General features: G+C 44.4%; 1 protein-coding gene across 3 annotated transcripts in view; it reads left to right on the forward strand.

Moving 5' to 3' along the window:
• THBS2 (thrombospondin 2) overlaps positions 1–24,616 on the forward strand; it is an 800,800-nt gene that overhangs the window by 57,290 nt on the left and 718,894 nt on the right. For all 3 annotated transcript variants that reach the window (XM_069769330.1, XM_069769328.1, XM_069769329.1), the window contains exon 2: positions 5,407–5,478. In XM_069769330.1, the coding sequence (XP_069625431.1) occupies positions 5,412–5,478 (67 nt within the window). In that variant the 5' untranslated portion in view covers positions 5,407–5,411. The remainder of the gene's footprint in view (positions 1–5,406; positions 5,479–24,616) is intronic.

Raw genomic sequence — 24,616 nt, forward strand, 5'->3', positions numbered from 1 at the left:
ACCTTGACGGGATAGTATGTCATATGGGATTAAGGAGTTAAATGGTTACCTGATGCATCAGCTGACTGTTGGTAATAGTTTCTCTATGGAGACCAGCAGTGCAGTTGCAGTTCTCTGGTGTCAGCTACTTCTGGTGCTTCTGTCAGGGTCTGTCACCTAGGCTACAGAATACCCTGGTGCAGTATGCTACTCCTGTGTCATTGGAGGCCACCATGGCAATTACTATCCGGGTGGATAGACTCCTCAGGGAGAGACATACACCGAATCTGCCTACGAGCCTATGCAGGTGAGAGGAGTCTCTTCACAAACAGGGTTGCCTGCGGTTGGCCGTGGTATAGGGGCATGTTTCGGCTGTGGACTTACGGGTCATTATATCAATATCTGCCCAGCTCACACCAAAGTATGTTCACTATCTCAAAAACCGTGTCCCCTGGTCATGTTGTGGGAGGCAACCAGGGTGTGTATACAGTTAGGGCCATATATATTTGGACATAGACAACATTTTTCTAATTTTGGGTAAGACATTGCCACAATGAATTTTAAACAAAACAATTCAGATGCAGTTGAAGATCAGACTTTCAGCTTTCATTTGAGGGTATCCACATTCAAATTGGATGACGGGTTTAAGAGTTTCACCTCCTTAACATGTGCCACCCTGTTTTTAAAGGGACCAAAAGTAATTGGACAATTGACTCCAAGGCTATTTCATGGACAGGTGTGGGCAATCCCTTCATGATGTCATTATCAATTAAGCAGATAAAAGGCCTGGAGTTGATTTGAGGTGTGGTGCTTGCATTTGGAAGGTTTTGCTGTGAAGTAAATATGCAGTCAAAGGAGCTCTCCATGCAGGTGAAACAAGCCATCCTTAAGCTGTGAAAACAGAAAAAACCCATCCGAGAAATTGCTACAATATTAGGAGTGGCAAAATCTACAGTTTGGTACATCCTGAGAAAGAAAGAAAGCACTGGTGATGGTGAACTCATCAATGCAAAAAGACCTGGGCGCCCACAGAAGACAACAGTGATGGATGATCACAGAATAATCTCCATGGTGAAGAGAAACCCCTTCACAACAGCCAACCAAGTGAACAACACTCTCCAGGAGGTTGGCGTATCAATATCCAAATCTACCATAAAGAGAAGACTGCATGAAAGTAAATACAGAGGGTTCACTGCACGGTGCAAGCCACTCATAAGCATCAAGAATATAAAGGCTAGACTGGACTTTGCTAAAAAACATATAAAAAAGCCAGCACAGTTCTGGAAGAACATTTTTTGGACAGATGAAACCAAGATCAACCTCTACCAGAATGATGGAAAGAGAAAAGTATGGCAAAGGCATGGTACAGCTCATGATCCATAGCATACCACATCATCTGTAAAACACGGCGGAGGCAGTGTGATGGCTTGGGCATGCATGGCTGCCAGTGACACTGGGTCACTAGTGTTTATTGATGATGTGACACAGGACAGAAGCAGCCGAATGAATTCTGAGGTATTTAGAGCCATACTGTGTGCTCAGATCCAGCCAAATGAGCCAAACTGATTGGTCGTCCTTTCATACTACAGATGGACAATGACCCAAAACATAAAGCCAAAGCAACCCAGGAGTTTATTAAAGCAAAGAAGTGGAATATTCTTGAATGGCCACCTGATCTCAACCCAATTGAGCATGCATTTCATTTGTTAAAGACTAAACTTCAGACAGAAAAGCCCACAAACAAACAGCAACTGAAAACCACCGCAGTGAAGGCCTGGCAGAGCATCAATAAGGAGGAAACACAGCGTCTGGTGATGTCCATGAGTTCAAGACTTCAGGCAGTCATTGCCAACAAAGGGTTTTCAACCAAGTACTAAAAAGGTACATTTTATTTAAAATTATTGAATCTGTCCAATTACTTTCGGTCCCTTTTAAAACAGGGTGGCACATGTTAAGGAGCTGAAACTCCTAAACCCTTCATCCAATTTTAATGTGGATACCCTCAAATGAAAGCTGAAAGTCTGAACATCAACTGCATCTGAATTGTTTTGTTTAAAATTCATTGTGCTAATGTCTATAACCAAAATTAGAAAAATGTCTCTGTCCAAATATATATGGACCTAACTGTATATCCTCCATCTTTACGTCTCCGTGTACCATTCCTGCTGAAGTGGTGGTTGACGGTGTTAGGCTGCTTTCACACTAGCGTCGGCCCGTCGTAGTGCATCGGGCCGACGTACCAACGCATTCTGTGCCAACGCAGCACAACGGGGGCAGCAGATGCATTATTACAACGCATCCGCTGCCCCATTGTGAGTTGCGGGGAGGAGGGGGCGGAGTTCCGGCCGCGCATGCGCGGACGGAAATGGCAGACACAATGCACCAAAACGTTACAAGCAATGTTTTTTGGTGCCGACGGTCCGCCACGGTCAGCCACTTTGCAGGATGTATTTTTTCTGCAAAACAACGCATTGCGACGTGCGTCATACAACGCTAGTGTGAAAGTAGCCTTACTGAGACAGTTTCGGTGCTTGTTGATAGTGGAGCGGTAGTCAATTTGGTGGATTCTTGCTTTGTCCAAACCCATGGTCCAATGGGTAGAACACTGGTGAGACCACTTAGTGTTTAGGCAAATGTTTTCTGTATTTTCATGACTATGAAAATTGTACATTCACACTGAAGGCATCAAACTATGAATTGACACATGTGGAATAATATACTTAACAAAGTTTGAAACAACTGAAATTATGTCTTATATTCTAGGTTTTTCAAAGTAGCCACCTTTTGCTTTGATGACGGCTTTGCACACTCTTGGCATTCTTTTGATGAGTTGTGTTGTGCAGATGTCTGGTGGATACACAGCTGATATTCCTACTGAATACACTGTTAGAATTTGTATTATGGCAAGAAAAAAGCAGCTAAGTAAAGGAAAACGAGTGGCCATAATTACTTTAAGAAATGAAGGTCAGTCAGTCCCCAAGTGCAGTGGCAAAAACCATCAAGCGCTGCAAAGAAACTGGCTCACATGATGACCTCCCCAGGAAAGGAAGACCAAGAGTCACCTCTGCTTCTGAGGATAAGTTTATCCGAGTCACCAGCCTCAGAAATCGCAGGTTAACAGCAGCTCAGATTAGAGACCAGGTCAATGCCACACAGAGTTCTAGCAGCAGACACATCTCTACAACAACTGTTAAGAGGAGACTTTGTGCAGCAGGCCTTCATGGTAAAATGGGAAACCACTGCTATATATATAGATATATAGAGGGAGTCACCTAGCAAGTAGGATCAAAAGCTCCCCCTGGTGGCCTGGAGTGTGAATGTGTTGCATGTTTGTGGTACCTGCTTGCAGTTATCCCTTCTTGCCTTCAAGCGTAACACCACTCTCCCTGTGAGGAAAGCAATGCTACTGTGACGACCAGGACCCTGGGGCGCCACAGTTGTTGTTTGCGGAATATATTCTTTATAGTATGTGACCGCAGCCTGCACATTGTGTTCTTCATTTTTGACTGCACATTTGCACTTTTTTCTCCCCTCTCAAACCTGTTCCCTTTTTTGATACTAATTATTATTTATTATTATTATTACTAATAAAGTATTTACATCTTTATATTGTATTGGACTGCTTGATCGTTTTTTTCTCCTGTTTTCTGTGTGTGTATATGTATATGTGTGTGTGTGTATATATATATACAGGTCCTTCTCAAAAAATTAGCATATAGTGTTAAATTTCATTATTTACCATAATGTAATGATTACAATTAAACTTTCATATATTATAGATTCATTATCCACTAACTGAAATTTGTCAGGTCTTTTATTGTTTTAATACTGATGATTTTGGCATACAACTCCTGATAACCCAAAAAACCTGTCTCAATAAATTAGCATATCAAGAAAAGGTTCTCTAAACGACCTATTACCCTAATCTTCTGAATCAACTAATTAACTCTAAACACATGCAAAAGATACCTGAGGCTTTTATAAACTCCCTGCCTGGTTCATTACTCAAAACCCCCATCATGGGTAAGACTAGCGACCTGACAGATGTCAAGAAGGCCATCATTGACACCCTCAAGCAAGAGGGTAAGACCCAGAAAGAAATTTCTCAACAAATAGGCTGTTGCCAGAGTGCTGTATCAAGGCACCTCAATGGTAAGTCTGTTGGAAGGAAACAATGTGGCAGAAAACGCTGTACAACGAAAAGAGGAGACCGGACCCTGAGGAAGATTGTGGAGAAGGACCGATTCCAGACCTTGGGGAACCTGAGGAAGCAGTGGACTGAGTCTGGTGTGGAAACATCCAGAGCCACCGTGCACAGGCGTGTGCATGAAATGGGTTACAGGTGCCGCATTCCCCAGGTAAAGCCACTTTTGAGCTACAGAGAAGCAGCACTGGACTGTTGCTAAGTGGTCCCAAGTACTTTTTTCTGATGAAAGCAAATTTTGCATGTCATTCGGAAATCAAGGTGCCAGAGTCTGGAGGAAGACTGAGGAGAAGGAAATGCCAAAATGCCTGAAGTCCAGTGTCAAGTACCCACAGTCAGTGATGGTGTGGGGTGCCATGTCAGCTGCTGGTGTTGGTCCACTGTGTTTCATCAAGGGCAGGGTCAATGCAGCTAGCTATCAGGAGATTTTGGAGCACTTCATGCTTCCATCGGCTGAAATGCTTTATGGAGATGAAGATTTCATTTTTCAGCACGACCTGGCACCTGCTCACAGTGCCAAAACCACTGGTAAATGGTTTACTGACCATGGTATTACTGTGCTCAATTGGCCTGCCAACTCTCCTGACCTGAACCCCATAGAGAATCTGTGGGATATTGTGAAGAGAAAGTTGAGAGACGCAAGACACAACACTCTGGATGAGCTTAAGGCCGCTATTGAAGCATCCTGGGCCTCCATAACATCTCAGCAGTGTCACAGGCTGATTGCCTCCATGCCACGCCGCATTGAAGCAGTCATTTCTGCCAAAGGATTCCCGACCAAGTATTAAGTGCATAACTGAACATTATTATTTGTTCGTTTTTTTGTTTGTTATTAAAAAACACTTTTATTTGATTGGATGGGTGAAATATGCTAATTTATTGAGACAGGTTTTTTGGGTTATCAGGAGTTGGATGCCAAAATCATCAGTATTAAAACAATAAAAGACCTGACAAATTTCAGTTGGTGGATAATGAATCTATAATATATGAAAGTTTAATTGTAATCATTACATTATGGTAAATAATGAAATTTAACACTATATGCTAATTTTTTGAGAAGGACCTGTATATATCACCTTGTCAAATTTATTCTAATGTTCGAAGATAAGGTTGTTCATACTTCCTGCAGCTGTACAGAAAACTCTAAATTGTTATGTTTTTAAAGGAAGTTAAAGTCTGATAAGATTAGTACCGTATTCAATTGTTTCTTTTTTTCTTCATAGGAGTTATGCTAAAAAGATGCTTGATGTGGTTGCCCCTTTTTTTTACATTCTGTGCTTCACTTCATGCTCAAGGTAAGCTCTTTAGGTCAACGTGGATCAGATTGATTATCATTTAAAGAAGTTTTTTGGGTAATTAATAACATGTAAAGATTAATGAACAAGTAGTGGTTTTGTAGTGTGACCAGAACTGTCAAAAACGCATTTTTGAAGTAGAAAAACAGTCCTTAAAGTTAAAACAGTGAATCTTTGGTGATTTATGAAAATTCACTGTTCTCTTCTGCATGGCAAAACTACCACACAGCTCCCATGTGTAAATATACAGTACTAGATGGTGGCCCGATTTTAACGCATCGGGTATTCTAGAATATGCATGTCCACGTAGTATATTGCCCAGCCACGTAGTATATTGCCCAGCCATGTAGTATATTGCCCAGCCATGTAGTATATTACCCAGCCACGTAGTATAATGCCCAGCCACGTAGTATATTGCCCAGCCACGTAGTGTATTGCCCAGCGATGTAGCATATTGCCGAGTGACGTAGTATATTGGTCAGCCAGGTAGTATATTGCCCAGTCAAGTAGTATATTGCCCAGTAACGTAGTATATTGCCCAGTGATGTAAAATAAAAAAATAAACATATACCCACCTTCCGAAGGCCCCTTAAAGTCCTGGCGCCTGTGTACGGTGCACGCGGCAGCTTCCGATCCCAGAGTTGGTATGAGTGCAGGACCTGTGATGACGTCGCGGTCACATGAGCTTGACGTCATGGCAGGTCCTTCTCGCATAGCATCCTTGCCACCGGAACCTGCCGCTTGCACTGCCGAGGACAGCGGGCCACGTCGGAGGGTGAGAATAACCCTTTTTTTTAATATTATTATTTGTAACATTAGATATTTTTACTATTGATGCTGCATACACAGCATCAATAGTAAAAATTTGGTCACACAGGGTTAATAGCTGCATTACCGGAGTGCGTTACACCGCGCTCCGGTAACGCTGGCATTAACCCTGTGTGAGGGCTGACTGTAGGGGAGTATGGAGCGGGCACTGACTGCGGGGAGTAAGGAGCGGCCATTTTGCCACCGGACTGTGCCTGTCGCTGATTGATCGTGGGCGTTTTGCCACGACCAATCAGAGACTTGGATTCCATGACAGACAGAGGCCGTGACCAATGAATATCCATGACAAAGACCGAAGGACAGAAAGACGGATGTGACCCTTAGACAATTATATAGTAGATATACGGTACTTTAGCCCTTGACTAGGCAGCCAATTTTCTTTTATATTTGCATTTTTCCTCCTTTTCTTCCAAGAACCCTTTTTTTTCAATTGACATAACCATGTGAAATTATTTTATTTTTTTTTAAGTTATAGGGCGACCTGTAGTTTTGAATGTCGCCATCCATTTTGCCATACAATGTACTGAAAGTCATTGAAAATCAAGAAAACATTTCCAAATGGCATGAGATGAAATGGTGAAAAAAATGCAATTCCACTTTTTTTTCTTTTTACAAAATTTATTGTATGGTAAAAATAACCAAGAAACAAGATTTTCTGCGTCAGTATGATTAATCTGATGCCAAACTTGCAGGAATTTTTGTTTTAAAGCGAACCTGTCAGCTGTTTTGGCCGATATAAGATATGGCCACCGCCTTTCAGGGCTTATCTACAGCATTCTATAATGCTGCAGATAAGCTCCCGATCTGACCTTCAAGAGAAGAAAAATACGTTTTATTATACTCACCTGCAGGGCGGTCCAGTTCGATTGGTGTCGAAGATTCTTGCAATGCCATCCTCCTGCTTGCTTCACAGGCTCCCCGGCATCACACTCCTGCGCGATGCACTACTTTCCTCTGCCCTCTGCCGGACCCGGACTTGTGACACCCATCGAACCGGCCCTCACCCCGGGTGAGTATAATAAAACTTATTTTTCTTATCTCTGAGGTCGGATTGGGGGCTTATCTACAGCATTATAGAATGCTGTAGATAAGCCTTAAAAGGCCGTGGCCGCATCTTACATCGACCAAACCTGGTTACAGGTTCCCTTTAAGTAGTGAAAAAAAATTCAGACATTTTTTGTGCCACTATCTCTAGAGATCTGTAATAGTTTTACATTCTCCAAAAGTAGAGCTGGTTTGGGAGTTTTTTGCTCCCTGAGCTGATGGTTTTATTGCTAATAATTTGGAGTGCACACAATATTTTGATTGCTTTTTATTGCATTTTTTGGGTAGTGTCTGAAAAACCACAATTCTGACATTTTTTTCTTTCTTTATGACACTTAGTATAGAGGTTAAATAATTTTTTATTTTCAAGAATTGGTGATGCCCAATATATTTTTTTTTTTAGTGCTAAATTTTCATTGGAGAAAAAGGTGGGTGATTCAAATGTTTCTAAGTTTTTTTTTTCTACTTTTTTTTAACCACTTAATGACTGCTGATACTCCTTTTTACGGCAGCAGCTAAGGGTACTTATGCCTCAGTGCCGCTTTTTAACGGCGCTGACAAAATAAGTGTATAGCGCCCCCATAGTCAGAATTTCTCCAGGGTGTTGGCTACCGGGGGTAGCTGAGACCTCAGAGAACATGATTCGGGTCAGTTTTTACCTACACCAGTGTTGCGATCGCTGTTATTAATGGTATATCGGCAACCGCAAAAAAAGATTTTTCCATTTAATTTCTCTTTCCACTGATGTCCCCGATCCCCCTCAGTACCTCCAGAGTCCCTGCATCCCCCCATGAAGTCCTCTGGGCCGCCGGCATCTTCTTCCAGGAGAAAATGGCGGGTGCGTGCGCAGTGCGCCCACAGAGAACTACCGGCCGGTACACGGCAACAATAGGAAATTTTTGGTTCATTTTGATCACTGTGATACTCACAGTGATCAAAATAAAAAAAAAATTGTAAATCAAACCCCCCTTTATCACCCCCTTAAGTTAGGTAAAAATAATAAAATAAAAAAGTATTTCCATTGTTCCATTAGGGTTAGAGTTGGGCTAAAGTGAGTTGGGCTAAAGGTAGGGTTGGGATAAAGCTGGTGTTAGTGTTGAGCTAAAGTTAGGGTTAGGGTTGGGCTAAAATTAGGGTTGGGCTAAAGTTAGGGTTGGGCTTAGGTTAGGGTTGGGCTTAGGGTTAGGGTTGGGCTTAGGGTTGGGATTATTGTTAGGGGGTGTGTTAGGGTTAGGTTTGTGGTTAAGGTTGGGATTAGGGTTAGGGATGTGTTGGGATTAGGGTTAGGGGTGTGTTGGGATTAGGGTTAGGGGTGTGTTGGGATTAGGGTTAGGGGTGTGTTGGGATTATGGTTAGGGGTGTGTTGGGATTAGGGTTGGAAGTGTGTTAGGGTTAGGTTTGTGGTTATGGTTGGGATTAGGGTTAGGGGTGTGTTGAGATTAGGGTTAGGGGTGTGTTGGGATTAGGGTTAGGGGTGTGTTGGGATTAGGGTTAGGGGTGTGTTGGGATTAGGGTTAGGGGTGTGTTGGGATTAGGTTTGTGGTTAAGGTTATTGTTAAAGTTGGGATTAGGTTTATGCATGTGTTGGAGTTAGGTTTGGAGTTAGAATTGTGGGGGTTCCACTGTTTAGGTACATCAGGGGTCTCCAAACGCGCCATGGTGCCACCATTGATTCAGTCAATTTTGTGTTCAAAAAGCCAGATGGTGCTCCCTCCCTTCTGAGCCCTGCCATGCACCCAAACAGTCTCATTTTCCCACATATGGGGTATCGGCGTACTTCGGAGAAATTGCGCAACAAATTTTGTGGTCCATTTTCTCCTGATACCCTTGTGAAAATAAAAAAAAATTGGTTCCAAAGTTAATTTTTTGTGAAAAAAGTAAAATGTTAATTTTTTTCCTTCCACATTGCTTTAATTCTCGTGAAGCACCTGAAGGGTTAATAAACTTCATGAATGTGGTTTTGTGCACCTTGAGGGGTGCAGTTTTTAGAAAGGTGTAACTTTTGGCTATTTTCTGTTATATTGACTATTGATGAGCGAGTTTGTTTGGAAAACGATCGCCAGACATAAATTCGGCATGATTATGGCATATTTGGATTCGTGATTGGAAACCCAAGCAAAATTTTATAAAATCAGTAAACATTCGGTAAAAGTGCATTGCCACAAAATATTTTCAGCACTTTAGCAATGATAGTGGTGGTGTATCATGAACGTTTGGTACGTGTTTCATGAGGGGAGGGGGTTTGCAGAGCTCAGAGGCTCTGCATTCTAGTAAACATAACACAGCACAGCAGTCATTGTTTTTTTTTCCTAAGTTTATGTGTGCACATTGTGGCTAGCCAATCAGGGCACAGGAAACACCCACAATGTCCTGACACAACCGCTTGTGTCATTGGCTGCTGAAATCACATGTCCCTCTCTATATAAATAGCGGACATCTTGTTTTAGCGCCATTTTGACACTGTAACAGCGCAGAGAGGCTGCTCCTGATGCTGCCACTGTTAACAGCAAGATTTTAGCTAGTTAGTTAGGCGGTTGTATATCAGTCAGATAGTGTAGCTCGATGGTGTCAAGTGTGGCTGTAAAATTTAACTTCCAGATTTTTTTTTTTTTTTTTGGGGGGGAGCATTACTGAGGCCCACAGACAAAGCCAGCAGGGCACATGTCCGACAAGTGCGTTGTGCACTGCTTCTTTTGTGCTCCATGCACAAGTATAGCATTCTAAATAATATTTTTTTTCAATAGCTAAATGTGAAAAAGCCTGCTGTATCCCACATTGTTATTTATTGCTGTGGTGATATGAAACTGTCTGCAGACGTAAGGCACATTAAATAAAGTAGAATTTTTTTCTGTTGCTAAATGTGAAACAGCCTGCCGTATCCCACATTGTCATGTTGTGGTGGTGATATGAACCTGTTTGCATACCTAACGTGCATTATCAAAAATTCAAATTTTTTTCTGTTGCTGAATGTGATACAGCCTGCTGTATCCCACAGTGTCATGTTGTGGCGATGAAATGAACCTGTCCACAGACCTAAGACGCATTAAAAAAAATCTAATTTTTTCTGTTGCTGAATGTGATACAGTCCGCCGTATCCCACAGTGTCATGTTGTGGCGATGATATGAACCTGTCTGCAGACCAAACGCATATTTTAAAAAAATTTGAATATTTTCTTTTGCTGAATGAGATACAGCCCACCGTATATCACATTGTCATGATGTAGTGGTGATATGAACCTGTCTGCAGACCTAACGCGCATTACAAAAAAATTCTAATATTTACTGTTGACAAACGTGATACAGCCTGCTATATCCAACCTTTTCATTTAGTGGCGTTGAAATTGTTCTGTAGGCTGTGCTGTTGCGCATTAAATTAATTTATTTTATTTTTTTTTTACAAACGTGATACAGCAGGCAAGATCTGAGTTTGAAATTGTTTTGAGCCTATCTTCTAGATTATGTGCTTCTTTGGCATCCAATTTCTGACAGGCATCTTTTATACCTAGCTTGAAACAGGCATCTGTTATACCTATCTTCTTGACGAGCATCAAACGCTCTCTGGTAATTGGTGTTGGGTAGATGAGTAATAGTTGTAGGCTGGATCCTGGATCTTTAACTTCCCACAGCCGCCCTGTTATTGATCCTGTTGTACGTTCCCATTCATGCCCCCCAAAAAAATTTTACTAACATCATACAGTAGGGGACATGTCACTTTGAAATTGTCTGGAGCATGAGTAATAGTTGTAGACTGGATCCTGGATCTTGTACTTCCCATAGCCGCCCTGTTATTGATCCTGTTGTACGTTCCCATTCCCGCCCCCAAAAATTCTTGTTACTAATGTCATACAGTAGGGGACATGTCTCTTTTAAACTGTATTGATGATCCACTCAATCTTATACAGTCCTTATCGACAGGCCCCCCAAAAATCTTCGGTTAATAACATCATACAGTAGGGGACATGTCTCTTTTCAACTATTTTAAGCATCCATTCAATCTTAAACTAGCCTTATCAATAGGCCCCCAAAAATTATTCTGTTACTAATGTCATACAGTAGGTGACATGTCACTTTTAAATTGTTTTGAGCATCCACTCAATCTTATACAGGCCCTATCGACAGGCCCCCCAAAATTCTTCTGTTACTAACGTCATACAGCAGGGGACATGTGACTTTTAAATTGTTTGGAGGCTATCTTCTAGATTATGTGCATCTTTGGCATCCAATTTCTCACGGGCGTCTTTTCTACCTAGCTTGAGACACACATCTGTTACACCTATCTTCTGATGAGCATCAACGCTTTCTGGTAATTGGTGTTGGTTAGATGAATATTAGTTGTAGGCTGGATCTTGTACTTCCCATAGCCGCCCTGGTATTGATCCTGTTGTACATTCCCGCCCAAAAAATTCTTCTGTTGCTAACATCATACAGTAGGGGGCATGTCACTTTTAAATTGTTTTGAGCATCCACTCAATCTTATACAGGCCTTATCGACAGGCTCAAATAAATTCTTCTGTTACTAATGTCATACAGTAGGGGGCATGTCACTTTTAAATTGTTTTGAGCATCCACTCAATCTTATACAGGCCTTATCGACAGGCTCAAATAAATTCTTCTGTTACTAATGTCATACAGTAGGGGACATGTCACTTTTAAATTGTTTGGAGCATCCACTCAATCTTATACAGTTATATACGCAGCACATAAACGCATGTTCACATTGTCCATAAAACATACAAAACCTACAAGAAACAAAATGAGCAAAAACCCTGCTGTAGCTAAATAAGTAAAAAGCTAAAGTGCATTCAAATAACAGAGTTCTCAGTAATACTGTTTTTGATCAAAAATAGCATAAATCCACACCACCTCTACAAGGTACTGTAGCTCTGATGGAGATGGTCCTACGCTGTCGAATATTAAAAACCTTACCATGTGTCAAAGTTGACCTCAGTGTGTGAATAAGGGCAGACAAATGGACCGGGTCCCAACCAGTGACATCCAGTCTGGGGAAGCCTTTGTCATTTCCAGCTCAGAAAAGGGAGGCCACACAAAAAACACACAAGTTGAGCTAGGTTTTAGTTGGTATACATGCAGCACAATGTTAAGGTTCGTGGATCGCACTAAATATAAATTATGATAAAGTGCGAACGCAACCCGGGGTCCACCGTGCAGTGATGGAAAACCACAGCTAGTGAACAATGGCGGAACGAACCTGCGAGCTTGCACTATAAACACACAGAGTTAAAGGTCACTCAGTGTGAACAGAGCGCTAAGTACCCTGCTCTGTTGCACCGCTGAGCGGTACTAAAAAGAAAGCACTCATAGCATTACCCTGTTAGACAACATAGGAATAAAGCAGTAATGACGCTGGTTGGGGGTCACTATAGCTACCCCCCCCCCAGGGAAATTATGCTGGCGGTTTTGCTCACTCTGACACTCGGCTGTGCTAACCGCACACTCGACTTGAGCCGCCCGGAGTCAGATGCTAAGTCAAGCAGGAGTTCCCACCCTACACTGACTGCCAAGGCACACAAAGTGGTGGTGAATCCATCAACACACATAGCAAAAATGATGTTAGCACTCCAACGCACGCTCCAGGAATCCTTTTATACGTTCCTGTTCAAGTCCAGTCAGACAGGACCTTGCTCATGGACCAATTCCGAACTGCCACGTCACCCGAGCAGCTGACGACTGGCCACCAATGAGAGGTCGCCATCTCATGAGCATGCTCAGTAGTGTGATTTCTGGACTTAGCCTCTGGAATGCCTGCTCGCCTCTGCTTATTGCTAGTTGCTATAGCTTTGGCTAGAGAGCCAGTAGTAACCAAGCCAACAGCACGAGTCGGGGCAAGATGAGACCGACATCTTTACTGAGCAGCTCCCACTGCGGCAGAAGCAGAATGGGAGACTGCAGAGGCAGACATGGCTTGGGATCTACCCCGTGCAGTGGGAGAATCCTAGCGCCTAACATTACCCCCTCCCCACTAGGCCCCACCTCCCAGCGATGTTCGTCACGCTCAAAAGACCTAATGAGATGAGGGACTTAAATGAGCTCAATTGGCTCCCAGGTCCTATCCTGCGCCCCTTGACCCTTCTAGTCCACCAAAAAGAATTTTTTGCCATGCACCACCTTGGACCTGACAATGACATTGACCTTGAAATCATCCGAGGACGTATCTGAGCTCCTGACAGGAGTCCCTGATGATCGGGTCATGTGTACGGGTTTCAGTAGAGAAACTTGGAAGGTGTTGGCAAAGTTCAGATGTGGAGGAAGGCTGAGACAATATACCACAGGGTTTACCTGTTCCAGAACCTTGAAAGGACCTAGGTAGTGGGTAGCAAATTTAGTGGACTCTACACGCAGCCTGATATTACGAGCAGACAGCCACACTAAATTACCAGGGGCAAAAACCGGAGTGGGACGATGATGCGCATCGGGGGAGACCCTCATCCTCTCCTTAGAAGGCTTAATGGCATCCTGCGTGTGATCCCAGAAGTCAGGCGCCTTCACTGCCCAATCCACCACCCTAAGATCAGAGGATGAGACGGGCATGGGCACAAGTACACACGGATGCTGACCGTAATTAAGGAGGAACGGCGTCTTCCCAGTAGAGTCAGAGCTGAAGTTATTTAATGCAAACTCCGCCCAGGATAGGAAAGATGCCCAGTCATCATGCCTGGCAGGAACAAAATGCCGTAGGTACGTGATGAGTCTGGTTAGCCCTCTACACCTGCTCATTCGCGTCAGGATGATACGCAGAAGAGAGATCGAGCTCTATAGTGAGCAGTTGGCAAAGCTCCTTCCAGAACCGAGATGCGAATTGGGGACCCCGATCGCTGACAATCTTGTCAGGCATCCCGTGAAGGCAGAAAATGTGTTTTACGAACAGTACTGCCAAGGCCTGTGTCAAAGGCATGCGTGGAAGAGGGACCAAATGTACCATTTTGGAGAAATGGTTGGTGACCACCCAAATAACTCTGTTACGAGATTTGGGCAATTCCACAATAAAATCCATCCCGACCATCTCCCACGGCCACCGACAAAGGATGTAACAAGCCCGTGGGTCTCTGCTGGGAAGACCGATTCCTGGCACATGAAATGCAAGCCTGAACATAATTCCTTACGTCCCATGCCATCCGAGGCCACCCATAGGTTCTCGCCAACAGCTCAGTGGTCCTCTTGATGCCGAAATGCCCTGCTACCTTGTAGGAGTAAGCCCAAGATAGGCCCTACGGTGTTGTGAATTCTGTTATCGAACTCCCTCCTGTGGTCATGAATGGTACTTCGGCGAGTTCTGTCCATGGACTCCCTCTGGTGGCTGTGAGTGGAGCTGCTGCTTCTGAGGTTCCTTCCACAGGTGACGTTACTCCATGCCAGCTGTCAATGTTCTTGTACTGGTTCAGTTCGCTCTTGGATCTTTCTGGTGACCTGTCTACTCCAGCAGAAGCTAAGTCCCTGCTAGTTATTTATTTGTTCATTGTTTCCTTGTCCAACTGGCTATCATGATCTTGCCCTGCTAGCTGGAAGCTCTGGGATGCAGAGTGGCACCTCCGCACCGTGAGTCGGTGCGGAGGTCTTTTTGCACACTCTGCGTGGTCTTTTTGTAGGGTTTTGTGCTGACCACAAAGATACCTTTCCTATCCTCAGTCTGTTTAGTAAGTCTGGCCTCCCTTTGCTAAAACCTGTTTCATTTCTGTGTTTGTGACTTTCATCTTATCTCACAGTCAATATATGTGGGGGGCTGCCTTTTCCTTTGGGAAATTTCTCTGAGGCAAGGTAGGCTTTATTTTCTATCTTTAGGGCTAGTTAGCTCTTAGGCTGTGAAGAGGCGTCTAGGTCGTGTTAGGTACGCTCCACGGCTATTTCTAGTTGTGTGATAGGATTAGGAGTTGCGGTCGGCAGAGCTCCCACTTCCCAGAGCTTGTCCTGTGTGAGTTTAACCATCAGGTCGTTCCAGGTGCTCCTAACCACCAGGTCCATAACAGTACAGCTGGCCCAAAGTATTAATGCATCTCAATAGAGGGATAAGAGAAGTTCTGAGACCATTTTTTTTTCTCTGCAGTGTTTTTTTGTCTTTCTTTTCCCCTAAGCCTCTGGGTGGTTCAGGACACAGGTGTAGATATGGACATTCAAGGTCTGTCCTCTTGTGTGGATCATCTCACTGCAAGGGTACAAAACATTCAAGATTTTGTGGTTCAGAATCCGATGTTAGAGCCTAGAATTCCAATTCCTGATTTGTTTTCTGGAGATAGATCTAAGTTCTTGAATTTCAAAAATAATTGTAAACTGTTTCTAGCTTTGAAACCCGCTCCTCTGGTGACCCCGTTCAACAAGTAAAAATCATTATTTCTTTGTTGCGTGGTGACCCTCAAGACTGGGCATTTTCCCTTGCGCCAGGAGATCCTGCATTGCGTGATGTAGATGCGTTTTTTCTGGCGCTTGTATTGCTTTATGATTAACCAAATTCAGTGGATCAGGCAGAGAAAATCTTGCTGGCTTTGTGTCAGGGTCAGGATGAAGCGGAGGTGTACTGTCAGAAGTTTAGAAAGTGGTCTGTGCTTACTCAGTGGAATGAGTGTGCCCTGGCGGCAATTTTCAGAAAGGGTCTTTCTGAAGCCCTTAAGGATGTCATGGTGGGATTTCCCACGCCTGCTGGTCTGAATGAGTCTATGTCCTTGGCCATTCAGATCGATCGGCGCTTGCGTGAGCGCAAAGCTGTGCACCATTTGGCGGTATTCTCTGAGCATAGGCCTGAGCCTATGCAGTGTGATAGGACTTTGACTAGAGCTAAAAGGCAAGAACACAGACGTCGGAATGGGCTGTGTTTTCACTGTGGTGATTCCACTCATGCTATCTCCGATTGTCCTAAGCGCACTAAGCGGTTCGCTAGGTCTGCCACCATTAGTACTGTACAGTCTAAATTTCTTTGTCCGTTACTCTGATTTGCTCTCTGTCGTCCTATTCTGTTATGGCATTTGTGGATTCAGGCGCTGCCCTGAATTTGATGGACTTGGAGTTTGCCAGGCGCTGTGGTTTTTTCTTGGAGCCCTTGCCGTATCCTATTCCATTGAGAGGAATTGATGCTACGCCTTTGGCCAAGAATAAGCCTCAGTACTGGACTCAATTGACCATGTGCATGGCTCCTGCACATCAGGAGGATATTCGCTTTTTGGTGTTGCATAATCTGCATGATGTGGGCGTTTTGGGGTTGCCATGGCTACAGGTCCATAATCCAGTATTGGATTGGAAATCTATGTCTGTGTCCGGCTGGGGTTGTCAGGGGGTACATGGTGATGTTCCATTGCTGTCAATTTCGCCTTCCACTCCTTCTGAAGTCCCTGAGTTTTTGTCAGATTACCGGGATGTATTTGAAGAGCCCAAATCCGGTGCCTTACCTCCTCATAGGGATTGCGATTGTGCTATTAATTTGATTCCTGGTAGTAAGTTTCCTAAAGGCCGACTGTTTAATTTATCTGTGCCAGAGCACGCCGCTATATGGAGTTATATAAAGGAATCCTTGGAGAAAGGTCATATTCGCCCGTCGTCATCACCGTTGGGAGCAGGGTTCTTTTTTGTGGCCAAGAAGGATGGTTCTTTGAGACCTTGTATTGATTACCGCCTTCTTAATAAGATCACAGTCAAATTTCAGTACCCTTTGCCGCTGCTGTCTGATTTGTTTGCTCGGATTAAGGGGGCTAGTTGGTTCACCAAGATAGATCTTCGAGGGGCGTATAATCTTGTGCGAATTAAACAGGGCGATGAATGGAAAACAGCATTTAATAAGCCCGAGGGCCATTTTGAGTACCTGGTTATGCCGTTCGGGCTTTCTAATGCTCCATCTGTGTTTCAGTCCTTTATGCATGACATCTTCCGAGAGTACCTTAATAGATTCATGATTGTATATTTGGATGATATTTTGGTCTTTTCGGATGATTGGGAGTCTCATGTGAAGCAGGTCAGAATGGTGTTCCAAGTCCTTCGTGCGAATTCCTTGTTTGTAAAGGGGTCGAAATGTCTCTTTGGGGTTCTGTTGTGAATTCTGTTGTCGGGCTCCCTCCTGTGGTCATGAATGGTACTTCGGCTGGTTCTGTCCATGGACTTCCTCTGGTGGGTGTTTCTGAGTTTCACAGGTGACGAGGTTAATTCGTTAGCTGCTGCTCTATTTAACTCCACTTAGATCTTTGCTCCATGCCACCTGTCAATGTTCCAGTATTGGTCTGTTCACTCCTGGATCGTTCTTGTGACCTGTCTTCCCATCAGAAGCTAAGTCCCAGCTTGTATTTCTTTGGTTTGCTATTTTTCTGTCCAGCTTGCTATTTAATTTGTTGTCTGGCTTGCTGGAAGCTCTGGGATGCAGAGGGAGAGCCTCCGCACCGTGAGTCGGTGCGGAGGGTCTTTTTGCGCCCTCTGCGTGGTCTTTTTGTAGGTTTTTGTGCTGACCGCAAAGTAACCTTTCCTATCCTCGGTCTGTTCAGTAAGTCGGGCCTCACTTTGCTAAATCTATTTCATCTCTGTTTGTATTTTCATCTTTACTCACAGTCATTATATGTGGGGGGCTGCCTTTTCCTTTGGGGAATTTCTCTGAGGCAAGGTAGGCTTTATTTTTCTATCTTCAGGGCTAGCTAGTTTCTTAGGCTGTGCCGAGTTGCATAGGGAGCGTTAGGCGCAATCCACGGCTATTTCTAGTGTGTTTGATAGGTTTAGGGATTGCGGTCAGCAGAGTTCCCACGTCCCAGAGCTCGTCCTTATTATCAGTAACTATCAGGTCATTCCGTGTGCTCTTAACCACCAGATCCATTATTGTCCTGACCACCAGGTCATAACAGTACAGGTGGCCCAAAGTACTAATGCATCTCAATAGAGGGATAAGAGAAGTTCTGAGACCATTTTTTTTTCTTTGCAGTGTGTTTTGTCTCTCTTTTCCCCTTTACCTCTGGGTGGTTCAGGACACTGGTGTAAACATGGACATTCAAGGTCTGTCCTCTTGGATGGATAATCTCACTACAAGGATACAAAACATTCAAGATTTTGTGGTTCAGAATCCGATGTCAGAGCCTAGGATTCCAATTCCTGATTTGTTTTTTGGTGATAGATCTAAGTTCTTGAATTTCAAAAATAATTGTAAATTGTTTCTTGCCTTGAAACCTCTCTCCTCAGGTCACCCTGTTCAACAAGTAAAGATCATTATTTCTTTGTTACGTGGTGACCCTCAAGACTGGGCATTTTCCCTTGCGCCAGGAGATCCGGCATTGCGTGATGTTGATGCGTTTTTCCTGGCACTTGGATTGCTTTATGACGAACCTAATTCAGTGGATCAGGCAGAGAAAATCTTGCTGGCTCCGTGTCAGGGTCAGGATGAAGCGGAGATATATTGTCAGAAGTTTAGAAAGTGGTCTGTGCTCACTCAGTGGAATGACTTGCGGTGGACGCCGTGTCTCGAGGTGGTTTTTCTTCCCCTCCTCATCCAGTATCCTAAGTCACGGGTCATTTACCCGATAGGTGGACATTTTCCACCACATTCCATACGCTCTCCAGCGTGCTTCTTAATACTCTATCTATACTAGGGCGACCTACGTATGCGCCATATCTATCCATATCATATTCAGTTACATTGGATTTGCCTCTCAGGCCTACATAGGCACGTGACTGATGAAAGTCCCAAGGGACTGAAACGTTTCTTGTGCTACAAATAAATCGTTTCTACGTTTACAATTGTTTCTACAGTTACTGAAGTTGAGTGCTAGACTTTGATATTACACATATTGACGGTTTGGGAACCTAAGTCTTAGCACCATTTTGTGAGCTGTGCACACGGTGTTTTCTTTTCACGTGTACTTTCCTATACGTGTGGCACGCCACTAGGTCATGTCCACCCTTCCGACTTTTTCATATAATGCAGAGGAAACTGCAAATATCCTCGCTCAGTCTAAATTGTCCAGTGATTTCCTCTCTATACCACCACGGGAAACCCGAGGTAGGGATTTAGAGCGTGAGCTCAGGTCTCTGGTCAACCTTGAATTACATTGCGCCACACTGACCGAATATCTTCGGGTGCAACGCATCCCTAGAGGTTTACGGGTTCCTCTGCGCCCCACCTTGTTTAGAGAATCACCTGATTTTTGTGTTAAATTTGAACATATTCTTAACAAGTGTTCTTTGGCTCTGATCACGTTAACAGTGGAACATCTCCAGCGTGCTATCTCGGATAACTCAGAAAAAATCAAAACGATAGAAGCTCAGTTATCCACGACCGGCACACCAGAAGAACTCACTTCCCTGAAAACTGAAATCCAGGACCGCATCAATCGTCACAAAAAGGACATTGAAACGAGAAAGCGTAATAAATTTGCAAGGGACGCGGAGGACTATAGAAATAACCGAGTATATCGATGGCAGAACAGTTCTTGGCGTACCAATACACGAGGAATTCAGCCCATCTCATCAGACGTCTCCACCTCGGGTTCGGACCACGAACAAGGATCCTCCTCTTCTATTCTTCCTCCATCTTTTTTAGGCCCACGTCGTTACCCCAGAAGAAAACCCGACGGGGACAGGGATCCAAGAAGAAACCAGGAGCCAGGCCGGACAACCAGGTCAAAGGTACGGACAATTTGGTGATCAATATCTCTTCCAGAACTCTAAGTGTGGCCGAACATTCCCTATTACAAAAGGGACTCTCATTTTGTCCATCTTATCGTTGTCGGACATTTGATCTTGATATGGATCTCCAGCGTTTCTTTCGTCTAATTAGAGACTTGCGGTGGACGCCGTGTCTCGAGGTGGTTTTTCTTCCCCTCCTCATCCAGTATCCTAAGTCACGGGTCATTTACCCGATAGGTGGACATTTTCCACCACATTCCATACGCTCTCCAGCGTGCTTCTTAATACTCTATCTATACTAGGGCGACCTACGTATGCGCCATATCTATCCATATCATATTCAGTTACATTGGATTTGCCTCTCAGGCCTACATAGGCACGTGACTGATGAAAGTCCCAAGGGACTGAAACGTTTCTTGTGCTACAAATAAATCGTTTCTACGTTTACAATTGTTTCTACGGTTACTGAAGTTCAGTGCTAGACTTTGATATTACACATATTGACGGTTTGGGAACCTAAGTCTTAGCACCATTTTGTGAGCTGTGCACACGGTGTTTTCTTTTCACGTTTGCTGGTCTGAATGAGTCTGTCCTTGGCCATTCAGATCGATCGACGCTTGCGTGAGCGTAAAGCTGTGCACCATTTGGCGGTACTATCTGAGCATGGCCTGAGCCTATGCAATGTGATAGGACTTTGACCAGAGCTGAACGGCAAGAACACAGACGTCGGAATGGGCTATGTTTTTACTGTGGTGATTCCACTCATGCTATCTCCGATTGTCCTAAGCGCACTAAGCACTAAGATTATGGTGTTGCATAATCTGCATGATGTGGTCGTTTTGGGGTTGCCATGGCTACAGGTTCATAATCCAGTATTGGACTGGAAATCTATGTCTGTGTCCAGCTGGGGTTGCCAGGGGGTACATGGTGATGTTCCATTTTTGTCTATTTCGTCTTCCACTCCTGCTGAAGTTCCAGAGTTTTTGTCGGATTATCGGGATGTATTTGATGAGCCCAAAGCCAGTGCCCTACCTCCTCATAGGGATTGCGATTGTGCAATTAATTTGATTCCTGGTAGTAAGTTTCCTAAGGGCCGATTGTTCAATTTATCTGTGCCAGAACACGCTGCTATGCGGAGTTATATAAAGGAATCCTTGGAGAAAGGCCATATTCGCCCGTCGTCATCACCGTTAGGAGCAGGGTTCTTTTTTGTGGCCAAGAAGGATGGTTCTTTGAGACCTTGTATTGATTACCGCCTTCTTAATAAAATTACAGTCAAATTTCAGTATCCTTTGCCGTTGCTGTCTGATTTGTTTGCTCGTATTAAAGGGGCTAGTTGGTTCACCAAGATAGATCTTCGAGGGGCGTATAATCTTGTGCGTATTAAACAAGGCGATGAATGGAAAACAGCATTTAATACGCCCGAGGGCCATTTTGAGTACCTGGTTATGCCATTCGGGCTTTCCAATGCTCCATCAGTATTTCAGTCCTTTATGCATGACATCTTCCGAGAGTACCTGGATAAATTCCTGATTGTGTATTTGGATGATATTTTGGTCTTTTCAGATGATTGGGAGTCTCATGTGAAGCAGGTCAGAATGGTGTTCCAGGTCCTTCGTGCAAATTCCTTGTTTGTGAAGGGGTCAAAGTGTCTCTTTGGAGTTCAGAAGGTTTAATTTTTGGGGTTCATTTTTTTCCCCTTCTACTATCGAGATGGACCCTGTTAAAGTCCAGGCCATTTACGATTGGACTCAGCCGACATTTGTGAAGAGCCTGCAAAAGTTCCTGGGCTTTGCTAATTTTTATCGGCGCTTCATCGCTAATTTTTCTACTGTTGCTAAACCGTTGACTGATTTGACCAAGAAGGGTGCTGATGTGGTCAATTGGTCTTCTGCGGCTGTAGAGGCTTTTCAGGAGTTGAAGCGTCGTTTTTCTTCTGCCCCTGTGTTGTGTGTCGTGATCCCAATGGCAGGGGATCACAAAAGGACAAGCACAAAAACAAAACAAGCTCTAGGGTGATGGAACCTGAGCTGACCGCGATCCTGGACCTAAACACACAACTAGCAGTAGCCGGGGAACGTGCCTACGATGATTCCTAGACGTCTCGCACCAGCCGAAGGATTAACTTCCCCTATGAGAAAAGAAACACAGACCTCACTTGCCTCCAGAGAAACACCCCACAGAAATAGCAGCCCCCCACATGTAATAACGGTGAAATGAGAGGAAAGCACATACGTAGTTATGAAAATAAAATCAGCAAAAATGAGGCCCGCTAAAGCTAGATAGCAGAGGATACAAAAGTGAACTGCGCGGTCAGCGAAAAACCCTTAAAAAAAAACCATCCTGAAATTACTTGAACTCATGTGCCAACTCATGGAACATGAGGAGTAATTTCAGCCCACTAGAGCAACCAGCAGCAAGGAATCACATATCTGCAAGCTGGACTAAGACAAAAATTAAGCAAAACGTGGAACAGGAAAATCAAAACTTAGCTTGTCCTGAAGATAACAGACGCAGGGAGCAGAGGTAAAAAGACACGCTGATTACATTGATAGCCGGCGAGGAAATGACAAAAAAGCCAGGTTAAATAGGAAACTCCCATAACCTGATGGAACAGGTGGACACCAGAGACCGCAGAGAACACAAGTCACCCAGTACCATCAGTAACCACCAGAGGGAGCCCAAAAACAGAACTCACAACAGTACCCCTTCCTTGAGGAGGGGTCACCGAACCCTCACGAGAACCACCAGGGCGACCAGGATGAGCCCTATGAAAAGCACGGATCAAATCGGCAGCATGAACATCAGAGGCAATCACCCAAGAATTATCCTCCTGACCATAACCCTTCCACTTGACCAAATACTGAAGTTTCCGTCTGGAAACACGAGAATCCAAGATCTTCTCCACAACATACTCCAATTCACCCTCCACCAGCACCGGAGCAGGAGGCTCAAGCGAAGGAACGACAGGTACCTCATACTTCCGCAACAACGACCGATGGAACACATTATGAATAGCAAACGATGCCGGGAGATCCAAACGAAACTACACAGGGTTAAGAATTTCCAAGATCCTATAGGGACCGATGAACCGAGGCTTGAACTTAGGAGAAGAGACCTTCATAGGAACAAAATGAGAAGACAACCACACCAAGTCCCCAACAAGAAGTCGAGGACCCACGCGGCGACTGTGATTAGCAAACTGCTGAGCCCTCTCCTGGGACAACTTCAAATTGTCCACCACATGACTCCAAATCCGATGCAACCTATCCACCACCATGTCCACTCCAGGACAATCAGAAGGCTCCACCTGACCAGAGGAAAAACGAGGATGAAACCCCGAATTACAAAAGAAAGGAGAAACCAAGGTAGCAGAACTAGCCCGATTATTAAGGGCAAACTCGGCAAGCGGCAAAAAGGAAACCCAGTCATCTTGATCAGCAGAAACAAAACACCTTAAATAAGTTTCTAAAGTCTGATTAGTTCGTTCCGTCTGGCCATTCGTCTGGGGATGGAATGCAGACGAAAAGGACAAATCAATGCCCATCTTAGCACAGAACGTCCGCCAAAATCTAGACACAAACTGGGATCCCCTGTCAGAAACGATGTTCTCCGGAATGCCATGCAAACGGACCACGTTTTGAAAAAACAGAGGGACCAACTCAGAGGAGGAAGGTAACTTAGGCAAGGGTACCAGATGAACCATCTTAGAAAAGCGGTCACACACAACCCATATGACGGACATTTTTTGAGAGACAGGGAGATCCGAAATAAAGTCCATGGAAATGTGCGTCCAAGGCCTCTTCGGGATAGGCAAAGGTAACAACAATCCACTGGCCCGAGAACAGCAAGGCTTAGCCCGAGCGCAAACTCCACAACACTGCACGAAAGAACGCACATCCCTCGACAAGGAAGGCCACCAAAAAGACCTGGCCACCAAGTCTCTAGTACCAAATATTCCAGGATGAACTGCCAACACAGAAGAATGGACCTCGGAGATTACTCTACTGGTCCAATTATCCGGAACAAACAGTCTTTCCGGCCGACAACGATCAGGTTTATCCGCCTGAAACTCCTGCAAAGCACGTCGCAAGTCTGGGGAGACAGCCGACAAAATCACCCCATCCCTAAGGATACCAGTGGGCTCAGAATTTCCAGGGGAGTCAGGCACAAAACTCCTAGAAAGAGCATCCGCCTTCACATTCTTTGAACCTGGCAGGTATGAAACCACAAAATTGAAACGGGAGAAAAACAGTGACCAACGAGCCTGTCTAGGATTCAGACGCTTGGCAGACTCAAGGTACATCAGATTTTTGTGATCACTCAAGACCACCACACGATGTCTAGCACCCTCAAGCCAATGACGCCACTCCTCAAATGCCCACTTCATGGCCAAAAGCTCCCGATTACCAACATCATAATTCCGTTCAGCGGGCGAAAATTTTCTAGAAAAGAACGCACATGGCTTCATCACTGAGCCATCGGAGCTTCTCTGTGACAAAACCGCCCCCACTCCGATCTCGGAAGCATCAACCTCAACCTGAAAAGGAAGCGACGTATCTGGCTGACGCAACACAGGAGCAGAAGAAAACCGGCGCTTAAGTTCCTGAAAGGCCTCCACAGCCGCAGGAGACCAATCAGTGACATCAGCACCCTTTTTAGTCAAATC

Source organism: Ranitomeya imitator, chromosome 5 (assembly GCF_032444005.1).
Source record: "Ranitomeya imitator isolate aRanImi1 chromosome 5, aRanImi1.pri, whole genome shotgun sequence".
Taxonomy (NCBI): Eukaryota; Metazoa; Chordata; class Amphibia; order Anura; family Dendrobatidae; genus Ranitomeya; species Ranitomeya imitator.